Source organism: Orbicella franksi, chromosome 15, assembly GCF_964199315.1.
Source record: "Orbicella franksi chromosome 15, jaOrbFran1.1, whole genome shotgun sequence".
In the NCBI taxonomy this organism is placed as follows: Eukaryota; Metazoa; Cnidaria; class Anthozoa; order Scleractinia; family Merulinidae; genus Orbicella; species Orbicella franksi.
Window position 1 is genome coordinate 18171905 of NC_138159.1, and position 14399 is coordinate 18186303.

General features: G+C 39.1%; 1 protein-coding gene across 1 annotated transcript; it reads left to right on the forward strand.

Moving 5' to 3' along the window:
* Window positions 1-127: 127 nt before the first annotated feature.
* LOC145469435 (uncharacterized) lies at window positions 128-9387 on the forward strand. The gene is made up of 13 exons (XM_081453156.1): window positions 128-415; window positions 1812-2129; window positions 2821-2991; window positions 3340-3654; window positions 4186-4356; window positions 4826-5000; window positions 5750-5970; window positions 6463-6647; window positions 7135-7227; window positions 7793-7924; window positions 8090-8304; window positions 8589-8629; window positions 9341-9387. The coding sequence occupies exons 1-13, from the start codon at window positions 274-276 to the stop codon at window positions 9349-9351; spliced, it is 2190 nt and encodes a 729-aa protein (XP_081309282.1). The 5' UTR covers window positions 128-273; the 3' UTR covers window positions 9352-9387.
* Window positions 9388-14399: the final 5012 nt, after the last annotated feature.

A 14399-nucleotide genomic window follows, 5' to 3' on the forward strand; every position in this document is an offset into this window, starting at 1 on the left:
TGCGGGAAACCACATTAAAAATATTATCGCCAGCCTATTATAGTTTGCCTTCTTATATTTCAGCTCTTGAAACCTGACTGACTAAGTCGTCGTAAAGTCCTCGATACAACATCTTGTAGTCGGTTAAATAAACAACTGCTAGCGTATTTTATTATTGTTGATTGAATGAAATATTAACCCAGCAACACTTGTTAAACAGCAAATTAAAAGAGGTTTGTTTCAGGTTTGCTGTTAATTACGACAACGGCTGTTTTTCTCCTCAGAGCTATCGCAATGAGGACTCTTTCCCGAGGTAATTTCAAGCGAGGAACCGTTTCCAATCCAATTTTTCACTGCGCTTTGATTTTCATCGGAATCGTAACACTACAAGCCCGGCCGAATGAAGGCATCTCGCAGTACAAGACATCACAGTCAAGTAAGTATTATCATAAGACACGGTTTTGCAAGTAACGATGATGTTGAAATTTTGGCCATAGAAAAGTTCCTGTCAAGCGTTCTTTTTTGTGTCAGTTTTATATCTTTATTCCATGACTCACTCAGAAATATTGTCCATGGAAACATTTTTTTCTCGAAACATTTAATATTATAGATGATTATTTTTTGTGTGATTAACGAGAGGAAAAATATATCTCTGGTTCGGATCTGCACAACAGAAACTCGCCTTTTTTTACAAGCTAAATATCAAGGAGTACCCAACGGAAATAAAATTGATAAGTCTGTCACGAAATATTATTAATTGACTTCAACGAAAAGCTAGTGCTGTTAATATACTCTAACGTTACTTTGGTTTCAATTACTGTTTTCAAAGTTTAGAGCCAATATTTTAAGGCCCCTCTCTATACTAACTACTTCAACGTGCCAAAATTTCAAAATCGTAGTCGCAAGCTACTGTCATACATCGTGCTTGTTTCTCTAGAGGATCTCTCACAGAGTTCAAAAATTAGGCAATAATAATAATAATAATAATAATAATAATAATAATAATAATAATAATGTGGGGTGTGAGGACAAAGGTTATTCCAGTGGTAGTGGGAGCATTGGGATCAATACCACTGAGATTAAATGACAATCTGAGAGCCATTGAGGTGGGCATTCCTGTTGGACTGATCCAGAGATGTGCATTGCTGGGGTCGGCAAGAATTCTTAGAAAGGTGCTGGAGATGTAGAAAGAAGAGAAAAAGCAAACAAGGGGTGTTTCTTGGCTTCCCTAGGCAACTTCTTGTTGCCCGGAGCTAATGACGAAACCAGCTTCAATATCATCAATAGCTGTGCGAATCTTTAATAATAATAATAATAATAATAATAATAATAATAATAATAATAATAACAATAAAGATTTTGGGCGCATTTAAACAAACTCAATGCGCTTACATTACAATAAAAATAAATTAGCTAAATCCTATAAAATATTTCTAATAACAGTAAGTAAATAAAATAAATGAAATAATTAATCAAAATACAGTTTCCTAAATTAATTAAGGCTCTGGACTTTTTGTGAAGCCGCTATACCGCTTGTTGCATATATGCAGGCGGGAGAAACTCGCGGCTGCATGAACTGTGTTTTATGATTGCAACGGTATGGCCATTTGCCTTGGCGCCCCGTTTTCGCAAGATGGCAAAATAATAATAATAATAATAATAATAAAAACTGCGAAGAGATAACACGAGCGACTATTGATGTCGCAAGGTAAATGGGGAAGTGGAGACATAACATCTTCTCGTGAAATGCGCAGCAAGAACCACTAGCTATACAGGTTGTAGTTTATATCTTGACTTATCTACTTAATGATGATCTGCTCTTTTCTACACAGATGACACCGGGCTGCAACCGTATGAACCAGTCGGTTGTTTTAACGATAAAAACAATTCCCGCGCTCTACCAACATTCATCAAAAACTACCCTGTCAGCGAGACAGATCTGGCCAATTCACTGGCATCCATAATTCACGCCTGTGCTTCTGAAGCGTTTAAGAATGGCTTCCGGTATTTTGGGGTCGAATATCGCTACGAATGCTGGAGTGGAGTGAACGGTGGCTTGACTTACAACATACATGGGCGATCCAACAATTGCTTACGGAATTATAGCGTGGGAGCTACATGGACCATATTTGTTTACCGCTTTGTTGAAGGTTAGTTACCAGTTGATCACTTCACAGGGAATTTAGCTCTCTGACATTTACATGGCTGAGAGTCTGAGAACTCGTGTCACGATGGATTCGTAAGAGCATGCCGTATAATGGTTCCCATGCTTCTGCGCATGAAGGTTTTAAAAAACATTAGTTTCGTAGGTAAAGAAATGTTTCTGCTTTGTCAAATGAACCAAGATTTTTCACGGTTCCAAATTATTGTCGACTTTTACCCAGATATTTAGTTTCTTTTTGCCATTTGAGATTAGCTTGTTTCATTCTTTTACCTTCATGGCCTAGAACTTCCTTTGTTTAAGTTATTTCAGGTTTGTTTGGTCTTTTGAATCAGTGGTTGGCGAGTGTTGTTGATCGATCTGGCAAATATAATTCCAATCCATGGGATAACAATTTTCTTGCGAGCTGTTTTAAAACGAATGTAAATCGTTTGTTTGCTAACTAATATCATATATGTAGGTTTGGATTAGTCCATTGGATTGGAATATTGAATAAAAACTCTATACCTTTTGTCGTGAACAGTTAAGTCCGGTTTTGTACCAACAAGAACGCCATCTTAAATTGCCGTTTTAGAGCATACGTCGATCACTTTTTTAACAATTCCGTAAAAAAAATCAGCAGCTTATATACACTTTTCAAGCTTTTATGTCATTAATTGATTGCTTCTTCTAATAACCAGTGAATGGCAGTTGGAGCCTGTGGTCTTCCTGGCAGCCATGCAGCGTGACATGTGGAGGGGGGCACAGGACACGAGCTCGCACATGTTATAATCCAGCGCCAAAACGGAACGGAAAGGATTGCCCTGGGACAAATATCTCTACAGAGAGATGCAATTTTCACAAATGTAAAGGTAGATGCCTTTGTTTGAAGATTTTTCTCTAAATTGATTCTGGCTTACTTTCACGCTCTAGTATGTTCCTTGCTTTTCATTTCGAAGCTGCGTCACTTTTTTTTTTATTTTCGGGATGTTTTATGATTTGTACCAATGTGACTGTGACGTCTAATTATCTGGGTGCAAAATAATTTAAAAAAAGCAGCAGCAAAGGGGTAAACGAGCGACCTTTAGCAGTTAATGCCGCAAGACAAATGGGACGGTGGAGACCTAGATCATCTCGTGAAATGCACAGCACGAATCACTAGCTATCTAGGTTACTAATTCATAGCTTGAATTTTTTACTTAACGGTCTTTTCTACACAGATACAATGGTACTGCATCCGTATGAACCAGTCGGTTGTTTCAAAGACGATTATCCACGCGCTCTACCAGTATTAGTCAGAAAGTACTCTGTCAACGAGACAGATTTGGCCAATTCATTCGCCGAGATAATTCAAGCGTGCGCTACTAATGTGTATGAGAATGGCTTCCGGTATTTTGGCGTCGAATATCGCCACGAGTGCTGGAGTGGGGTGAACGGTGACAAGACATATAACAGACATGGGCGATCCGACAATTGTTTATGGAATTATAGCGTGGGAGATAGATGGACCATATTTGTTTACCGCTTTGTTGAAGGTTAGTTACCAGTTGATCACTTTATAGGAAATTTAGCTTCATGACAAGTCTGAGAGTCTGGGAACTTGTGTCATAAATTCGTAAGGGCATGTCGTATAATGATGAAAGATTCTTCATGATTAGTGTTGGATTTTAACCAGATATTTAATTTTTTTGCCCTCTGAGATCAGCTTTTTTGTAATTTCTTTTACCGGTATGGCCAAGAACTTTCTTTGTTTAAGCTATTTCACGTTTCTTACAAATGCTGCAAGGCGAGAGTCACGTTTCGCGAAATAAAACTCGGTCGTTATGTAATAGTAGATGTCGGCCGTAGACGTCACGTTTTCTCTGAACGTTCGCATAAAGATTTATACAAATAACTGACTCCTCGCATCGTGAGCTTTGGCCATCTGTGTGAACACCGAATTCTATTTGTACAAAAATTCTATCTGAAAACGCCGCTTAGGAGCGTAAGCCGATCACTTTTTAACAATTCCAAAATTCAGCAGTTTGGCACTTCATGTCACGGATTTTGTTTCTTGCAATCATCAGTGAACGGCAGTTGGAGCCAGTGGTCGTCATGGAAACCATGCAGTGTAACGTGTGGAGGGGGACACAGGACACGTGCTCGCACATGCTCTAATCCAGTGCCAAAATGGAACGGAAAGGATTGCCCAGGGACAAATATCTCCACAGAGAGATGCAATTTGCACAAATGTAAAGGTAGATGACTTCATTTGTAAGATTTTCCTTAAAATGATTCCGGTTCATTTCGATGCTTAGTATGTTCCTTGCTTTTGATTTCGCAGCTGAGTTATTATGTGACTTTTAAGGTGAATCTTAGTCTTAAGGATACACTCGAACCTCTTTTGTAACAACACCAAAGGGCCAGAGCTGAATATTAAGGTCCGTATTATATGGAGACGTCATTTCCACCTTAAAATATCATTTAGCATGCGTGTCGGAATGTTGATACTAAGCTATAGCGTTTGTCAAAGTTTTTGTAAATTAAGGTATATCAACATTCTTGTTGCGAGCTTCCTAGGCAATTTACAAGCGACGTTCTAAAATAATATAAATGATAACAGCAAGTTTAAAATAGTGTGGTTCACCTTTAAGTAGACATTTCATAAAATATTCGTGTAAAATAAATTCATTTTCAGCATGGTGTTGTCGTATTTCGTTCTTTCAGTGTACTCAGACTCTACAGGAGGTAATCTCCTTCACAACAATGAGACTTATCATGGTCAGAGCACTGGGGAATTCTCCTTGCCACTGGTAGCGAAGATTGTGGGCAGCTCGCTTTTGGCTCTGCTATGTTTAAGTGGAGTATTATGGTTTGCTTTTAGATATCGTAAAAAAAATCGGTGAGTATAAAGAATACTCTTGGTCGGCGTCATACGTGTGGTTCATTTAACAAAAAATAGGAACGTGCAGGGCAACTTGCAGGTCACTTGTGTGACGTAAAAAACTTGTTGCAATACAATAAACAATACAAGGTTGTTGTCTAGACCACAAGAAGTAATATCAAAGATTTGACTGAAAACAATCTTACGGAGGCCACTTGTTCTGAGGTATAAAGTTGTTGTAACACTACTTGAAGCAGTATAAGGTTCGGGTCTAAACTACAATAAATATGAATCTACAAAAAAGCAAACTGAATACTTTCCCACTCTCGAGGCGCATAGCCAAAAAAATTTCAAGAAAACATTACAAAGAAAAGTTATATCACCTTAAATCGATTGCTTTATGATTTTAAGGTGGCTCCATGTAGTTGTACCTGTACGACCGCACTCGCGCTTAGGGCGAAAACTTTAGTAATCTACGCAAGCTCGAAGGAAAACCTACTTTTATGGCTTCAACGTGTCTACAAAATTCTGAGAAAATTTCCACACTGGTGTAATGTAAGACATGAATTCGCAAACATCTACAAATTAAAACCACCAGTACAGACTCTACTTTCATCGTGTTTAGCGGCCGGCTTCTTCGTTCTGTTAAGGATTTCACAGAAAGAAATATAGGAAAATCACAAATAAAGCTACATAAACTAGCGCGTGTTACGCAATAAATGCTGAAAGCTTGGGCACTTGATCGATTCTTAAGTACATGTCTTCAGTTCCAATTCAGAACAGTTCCAGGATCCGTGGGAAGTCCTTTTTGATGACATTACCTTGCACAGGATTATCGGAGAAGGAGCGTTTGGGAAAGTATACAGTGGCAGGCTTTTGAAACAAACTATGGAGGCTGGAACACGGATGAAGTCTCCCCAGCGCAAGACGGACAAGGAACAGCAGCAAATGAAGATGGACCTCACCGTTGCTGTGAAAATGTTACAAAGTATGATTTGGTTATTTCAGCTTATTACAACCTGTAATACAACTGTATACAGCTTCGATTTTCACTTCCAAAGAAGTTACTGACATATTTGCATACAAGTGTGCCTTCACACTGTATGTCTATTATATTAGAGCAAAACTAGCAATATCTAAACATCTTGCAGTCTATACAAGTACCACGTCGTTCTGAATTTATGAGCTCAATTACCGGTTTAATAATCTTCTGAGCGACATGTTTCCGCAAGACCTTATAAGCTGGAAAAAAGGGCTGGAAAATCTGGCGGGAGAGGCATTGGTGCATGTTTGATTTTTCCTTCATTAGAGCATAGTGGATGAGGTTATTCTAAGAGCCATTCAAAGTCTTTTTAAAAATACACAAAACGAAATGTCACAGATAGTGATACATTTAGAAATAGTCGTAAATTTCTGATCTTGTTTAATATCCTTTTCGAAAACTTATCGTGGCAAGCGCGTTTTGTTTTTGCTACACCAGATGGTGCCACAGAAGAACAAATGCAAGAATTCCTAGAGGAAATACTACTCATGAAACAAATCGGGTATCACCTGAACATATTGAATTTATTGGCCTGCTGCACTATGGCAAATCCCATGTTCCTTGTAGTGGAGTTTGCAATGAACGGGGATTTACTTCAATATCTCAGGAAAAGAAGAGAGCAGGTACAATAAGATAACTGGTTTTAAACAAACTAGTCTTGAACTCAGTACTGTCCTAATTCAATATGATCTATAAGTTCAGAAAATATGAAAATACGAGCCAATTAGAAATATATGGCTCCGAATTGAACGGGTGCAGAAAAGTAATTCCAATCCCTCGATCAGACTCTCTTTTGCTTCTTTAAGTTGCTTTGGGCTGCCTTCTTTACATGGTAGTTTAATCATAGTTTTTTTTTATGGAAAACGTGAGAGGGTTTCATAAGCAATCTATTTCCTTGAGCTCGCTTTATACCAAAACGTTATAAAGTAGAATTTTAAGAAAATTTTACGCCCCTACAACATAGAAAAGTTGCCCTAGCTTTACTAATTTGCCAGTATCCACGCCATTAACACTTTAAGGTGGAGAGAGAAATTGTGAGAGTTAATACTCTTGTCGAACAGAACGCCTGAAAATCCATAGACCGTTTTACCACGTTAATTTACTTTTTAGATCAAACAAGCTTTTAAAGCGACGGGAGAAGCAGCGCCCCACCACTCAAGTTATCAAAACACAGGAGTGTTAAATGAGGGGAACTTATGTGAAGTAATTATTCTCGTTTTATTCGATTTGCACTTTTTGTTCCATGCAAAAAGAGAGACTGAGGTAACCAGTGGTGGTCTGAAGTTCAAATCCTCCGGTTCCTCCCACTAAATCGATTTGTGCTCGGTAATGGCGAATTCAACTCCTTCTCCAAGTTATTCTGAGTGAAAGGCATAACGGTCTAATAACCTCTTACTAAACGAGCACGGATGACGTACTTGCGAATATTGGCCCAAGGTCGTGGTAGTACGGACCGAGAGCAACGAATTCTGTAAATAAATGAACGAGGACCAATATTCCCCAGCAGGGCTCGAGCAAACTAGGTTATTAAGTAGTTTTGCTATGTGGCACTGCATGTTCTGGCTTTCGAAAGTAACAATTACACGGCTTATGAACGTTTCCATGGAAACGCTCCGTATTTTTTTGCGTACGCTTATTTAGAAGCAGTTGTTGGAATTTATCTTCTCTAAGGTTTTTCAGGGTGCATGCCACTCAAAGTTTGCAGGAGGATTACAGCTGAAAGCTGTGGAGGCTAATTAATCGTTAAATAGGTGTTATAACTTTTTAGTGCACCATGGACAAAAGCAGAGCTGGATGTGCAACATTAGCCCTCAAGACTGATACTGATAACTTACATGACGATGATACTCTCACACCTGCTGACCTAATGACGTTCGCATGGCAGATAGCGAAGGGAATGGTACGAACTGGATTACGTGCATGCATAATGTCAAGATTTGCCAAATTGTTTGCAATTTGTAATATTAAGATTCATCCTTTGATGGCCCTTTTCGCAGATTGTTGTTTTCCTTTTCACTAACAACTTCTGTTGCAGTGATCGAAACCTCATTCTTATTTTGCATAGGAGTTTCTGTCACGGAAAGGATTCGTCCACCGTGACCTTGCGGCGAGAAATGTTCTTGTTTGTGAAGGCAAGTTAGTCAAGGTAGCCGACTTTGGATTGTCGCGTAACGTGTACGCCGAGAAAGGGTACCATGCTACAAAGAACAGAAAACTGCCAGTCAAATGGATGTCACCGGAAGCCATTCATGATCAAGTGTTCAACGCAGAGAACGACGTGTAAGTTTAAAAATATCCCGCGAGGGAAGTCCCAAAGTTCTAAGTCAGCGGTTTTAATCAAATCCAGTAGGCCATTTTCGAGTTACCTTGTGCTTCTGTTTAAAAACAAGTCCTCGCTTAAAGCCTTTCATGTGAAAATGAGTTTAATTTACTTGAAAATGAACCTGTATTTTCAGGCAAATTTTCCAAGTTAGGCAAGTTGCTTAGCTTGATCGACAGTTCCGTTTTTTCCTTTCCTCTTCGAGGTACGTATTTACCAATGTCTGTGTTATTTATCTCAACAGGTGGGCGTATGGTATTCTACTTTGGGAGATTTTCACAATCGGTGCGTACATCATGTCCACTTTTGACTAGCTATTTCGGTGGATTGACAAAAATTTTGCATCCTAGCTGCTCCTAGATCATGGCTAGGATCAGTTCACGACGTTTGTCACTCCATGTTTCACACGACTGCAGTTCAGGGGGTTATAATTAATTATATGACTTCATTTGTAGATCACTTGTCAGGCATATTCAATAATCTAGCCTGCATGACCCACTATATGGAATTAATATCGATGCATGATTATAGCAATCAGTGTACTTAAATTCATCCAGTTATGACTAGTAGGCAAGTTTTCAAGTTTGCCACTCAAACTGACGAGATCATTGTAATCCCAGCTTACTAGAGGCTAACCAGTTGGATATTTACAAACATGACGGAGGGATTAAAATCGGTGCAACCGATCACAAATGTAGCTGGTGGAAAGGGGAGTGGACTTGAGTTCGGGAACGCAAGGTTATAACACTACCAGCGCCCTAAACAACGTGCTCTCGTGCCCCCAAAAGTGATCTTTTTCTGTAATATCCTTCTTTCTTTGTATCTAGGTGGGACGCCATATCCTACCATAAGTAATCATGAACTTTTTGGGGCTCTTAAAGCTGGATACCGAATGGAAAAACCACAGATGTGCTCGGATGAGATGTAAGCTTCCTTTTTACCTCACCCCGTTCTTTTCATGAAATGATCACTGACACATGCCACTCATTTTCCCAGGTATGAATTGATGCGACAGTGTTGGAGAGAAAAACCCGCGGAAAGGCCTTCATTCACTGTAATCCGGAAACAACTTGAACGGATGATGTTACACCATTGTCCTTATTTGGATATGGCTGACGCAAACTATAGTTACGCACCCTGTTATGACGTTGACGGTGACAAAGAAACGGAGTTAGAAAGCACTTTGTAACTACATGTTGATTTCCATGTAAGATATTTCGACATGATGACGAGTTGACACTGTGCGTTTCTCAGCCGTACAAGTAGATTCATACCCCCACCATCATACAAAAGGGGATCTGCCCATCGGGCTTTCGTTTTGGCATATCTAGATTATTTTGAATTTAGTAGATAACCATCAATTTACTCTGCAAGGTGACATTTTTTTACGTTGGCTATGATCACATGACGCCAAAACATACGCTATCTTGGATCCACCGACCTCCACTACACGACCACTTTCACAGAAAGTCAAGAAAGTTATAACAGAATGTAAAAAACACGTCTGTTTTTCAGTATTTTTAAATCTTCATTTCTGATCTTTTCTCCAGCTTCTCAGCGGTCAGGAATCCTAAATTCTTGAAACTGATTGGCTAATCGCATGTGCTCCAGCGGTCCAGATTTTCCCATCTGGACCCCGAGTACGGACCGCTCTGAAATTTCTAACTTTGGCAACTTTTCAAGCTGACCGGGTGAGAACAGACTCTCGCCTTCATAACAGTTGCAGAGGCCCTTTCCCGAAATTTAACCATTTGGCAGGAAATCCATTTTGGGCAGCCAGCGTTTTTCTGGCGGGAAATAGCATGAAAATCACATTAACCATCGTTATGGAAAACAGAAATTTCCGTTTTAAGAAAAGAAAACTTACTTCTATTGTTATATCAACAAACGATAGTGCAGTTGATATTACGTTTTCAAGACAGGGTTTAAGTGAAGCAGAACATGAAAGAGAACAGCCGGCGAGCAAGAATTAACAGGCAAAGAAGTAGCCAAGAAGATCGTAAAAGAGAGAGAGACAGGGCTAGAGAAAGGAGGCGAAAGAGTACTGAACAATGTCGTGGAGTAATTAAGCGAGTCAGGGCTATGAAAAGGAGATTTTTTGTTGTTCTTTAATTCATCGGTTTGGTAAAATACTTACTTTTTAATCATTTAGGCTCCCAATATATCAAAGGGCATCGGTTTGGTGAAATACTTATTGATGAAATTCTTTCAAGGTTATTGTGTCAAGTAGATGGTTAGTAATTTATGGGAGCTCTGCTTTTAGTCTTGACTAAATCTGAATATTGATCTTGCACTTGATTAGAATCGGAACCCAAAACATTTTCTTCCAATAGATTTGTAATTACTTATAAATCATATTACTTTCGCAATAAAATATAATACAATAATACAATACAAGTTTATTTAACAAATAAAGAAGCCTAAGCTGTGTATAACCCTGTGTTAAAACACGACGGGCATTTGAGAACACGAGGAAAATGTAGAAAACACGAACCACAGGAAAGTGTTTTCTACATTTTCTCGAGTGTTCTCAAATGTTCGGAGTGTTTTATTACAGTGTAATACACGGCTTACGCTTCTTCATTTGCTATATGATGTAGCGGTAATGTGGCGAAAAACAATAAAACACGCTTTTTCTATGTTTTATACTCTGATAAAACATGGGTTTTTGACCAATCAGAGCGCGCACAGGGTCCTATCTATATTATAATGTGTAGCTCGCTTAGCTATCCAGGTGTGACATTACACAATAGAATGTCGACACATCAACTAATTCACAGGTATTCCACATAAATGAAAAATAAATTTAAAGGTAAATATTATAACATATGAATAAAAAAAAATTAAAATTTGAAAAAGTTTGAAATTCAGCGGTAAAAGTTATAGACAATTTTTATCGTAATAAACGGGTGCCCAATTTTATTGACATATCTGAATATTTTAAGTGATCACCAGCCATTGTGAATCGTGATCGCATGATGAGTAATTAGCTCTTTTTCCTTTTTTTTCTAAACCTAATACTTTAATAGCTCTTACTTGGGACCGATTCTCATGGGACCGGAGAAAAAAATTTCCCTCAAAAAAGATCACATTACGTTTCCCCTGAGGATATGAGAAGCTAGTAGTTTTCCGCGGGTAATACAGCTGAATTTTGCTGCATTTCCACATAGTGTCAACATTATCTACATGTCACATTTTTTTTCTTTTTATTTCCGCTGTCAAGTAAGATCTTGAAAGCGCGTCGACGGTATCACGTCAGTATCTTTGAGAAATGAACGACTAAAATATTAATGTCTTTGACACTGGACATCTTGTAGTCGGTTAAACAAACAGTTCACTATTTAATTTTACTATACTCAGCTCGATTAGGGAAAAATATCTCTACAGAGAGCTGCAATTTACAAAAATGTACAGGTAGATGTCTTTGTTTGAAGATTTTCCCCTAAATTTATTTTAGCTTATTTTGACGCTCTAGTACGTTTCTTCCTTTTCATTTCGGAGCTGAGTTACCTTTCATTTTCAGGATGTTTGATGATTTGTACCAAATGGCTATGACAATTATTTGCCCGGGTGCAAAATAATAAAGAAAGCAGCAGCAAAGGGGTAAACGAGCGACCTTTAGCAGTAAATGCCGCAAGACAAATGGGACGGTGGAGACTTTAGAGCATTTCGTGAAATGCACATCAGGAACCACCAGCTACCCAGGTTACTAATTCATAGCTTGACTTCTCTACTAAACGGTTTTTTCTACACAGATACATCGGCAATGCATCCGTATGAACCAGTTGGTTGTTTCAAAGACAATTATCTACGCGCCCTACCGGTATTAGTCACAAAGTACTCTGTCAACGAGACAGATTTGGCCAATTCATTCGCCAGCATAATTCACGCGTGTGCTACTAAAGTGTATGAAATTGGCCTCTGGTATTTCGGCGTGGAATATCGCCACGAGTGCTGGACTGGGGTGAACGGTGACATGACATATAACAGACATGGGCGATCCGACAATTGTTTATTCGATTATAGCGTGGGAGGTTATTGGACCATATTTGTTTACCGCTTTGTTGAAGGTTAGTTACCAGTTGACCACCTCACGGGAAATTTAGCTTCATGACAAGTATGAGAGTCTGGGAACTTGTGTCATAGATTCGTAAGAGCATGTCATATAATGATCAAAGCCGATTCTTCATGATTAGTGTTGGATTTTAACCAGATATTTAATTTTTTGCCCTCTGAGATCTTTTTTCATTTCTTTTGCCGGTATGGCCAAGAACTTTCTTGGTTTAAGCTATTTCAAGTTTCTTCCATATGCTACGAGGGCGAAAGTCACGTTTCGCGGATCAAACTCGGTCGTTATGTAATAGTAGATGTCGGCCGTATATGTCACGTTTTCGCTGAACGTTTGAACTCCTCGCATCATGAACTTGAGCCGCTTGTGTGAACACTGAATTCTTTTTGTACAAAAATGCTATCTGAAAACGCCGCTTTAGAGCATAAGCCGATCACTTTTTAACAATTCCAAAATTCAGCAGTTTGGTACTTTTTAAAGATTTCATGTCATGGATTTTGTTTCTTGCAATCATCAGTAAACGGTAGTTGGAGCCAGTGGTCGTCATGGCAACCATGCAGTGTAACGTGTGGAGGGGGACACAGGACACGTGCTCGCACATGTTCTAATCCAGCGCCAAAATGGAACGGAAAGGATTGCCCTGGGACAAATATCTCCACAGAGAGATGCAATTTGCACAAATGTAAAGGTAGATGTCTTTTTTTGAAAGCATTTTTGCTCCTTAAATTGATTCTGGTTTACTTTGATACTCTAGTGTGTTTCTTGCTTTTCGTTTCTGGTAGCTGAGGTATTTTTTTTGATGAGTCTTAAGAATATAATGAAACCTCTCAGGAGTCCATCACTAGGAGCGTGCAACTCCCATACTAAGCCTATGTCATGGCATTTTTAAGCCTGGTTCTCATATACCGCCGACCTACCTGTCATTTTACGCAGTTGCCGGTTGCAAGTGAAAACGCTCGGTGATCTGTTCCAGTGGTTCCCCGGCGCATCTGCGATGGATCACCGACATACTCAAATTAGCGCGAAACGCATATCGAATTGGCGTAATTTTCAACCATTTCATCTGTAAAGAATGGAACTGTGGGAAAAAATCGAGTTGTTACGTCATACATCGTGTCTAAAGATGGTCCAGATGATGTTCACATAAAATATTTTCATCGCCGACAATCGCCGACAACCGCCGGTTTGCCTGCGAAGTTGAACTCAGCTCAGCTTCACAAGCAAGCCGACGCCGTCAATGCCTGGGAAAGATTATGATTCGGCGATAAATGTTCACATATGCCGTACCGGTGTCCCAGGGTTGTCGGCAGCATATGAGAACCAGGCTACACAAACCGGTCTATGGTTAGGCTTCTTTCCCCGTGAAATAGGTCAATTCCGGTCTACATTAGCGCCCATCGGTTAGGAAAAAAATGGTCACCTCATTTTTTAAAAATATTTCGGTGAAATGATGACGTCAGTTAAAAATTAAGTCCGTGCTTGTGATTGGTCACTGAGGTTCCTGCCAGAGTCTGAATTCGCGGTAAATTCAAACTTAAAATAGATCGGTCTGTGCAAACACCGTGATAGGAATATGAGGTAGTTGCACACTCCTAGTGATAGACTCCCGAACCTCTTTAATACGGTCACCAATAGGGCCAGAGCTGAGTGTTCGCATTATGTAGATACTCATAAGGAGAGTTTTGCTGTGTATTGTTTATATGCTTGTCAAGGTGTTTTTAAGGTGTACAGCACTGAAATGTAGAAGCAAAAGCGTTTGTAATTGTTTTAGCATAAATATTGTTGCCACAGTAACCAGTTTAGACTTTGTAAAATTCATTTTGTTTCCTGACCACAGCAAACTGTCATTAATGATAATGCATGACTAGTGCCTCTTTCAAAGACATATAAATAATAAAACAGTATTAAATATTGTTCCATAGTAAAATAAATGATGCAACGTTAAAATAGTAATAATAAGTAATAGTAATTGGACCGAGTGGAGCA

Coding starts and splice junctions, on each gene's coding strand:
- LOC145469435 (XM_081453156.1), top strand. CDS start 274: ATGAGGACTCTTTCCCGAGGTAATTTCAAGCGAGGAACCGTTTCCAAT. Junction 2,992..3,339: donor CAATTTTCACAAATGTAAAG/GTAGATGCCTTT, acceptor TTTTCTACACAG/ATACAATGGTACTGCATCCG. Junction 5,001..5,749: donor AGATATCGTAAAAAAAATCG/GTGAGTATAAAG, acceptor ACATGTCTTCAG/TTCCAATTCAGAACAGTTCC.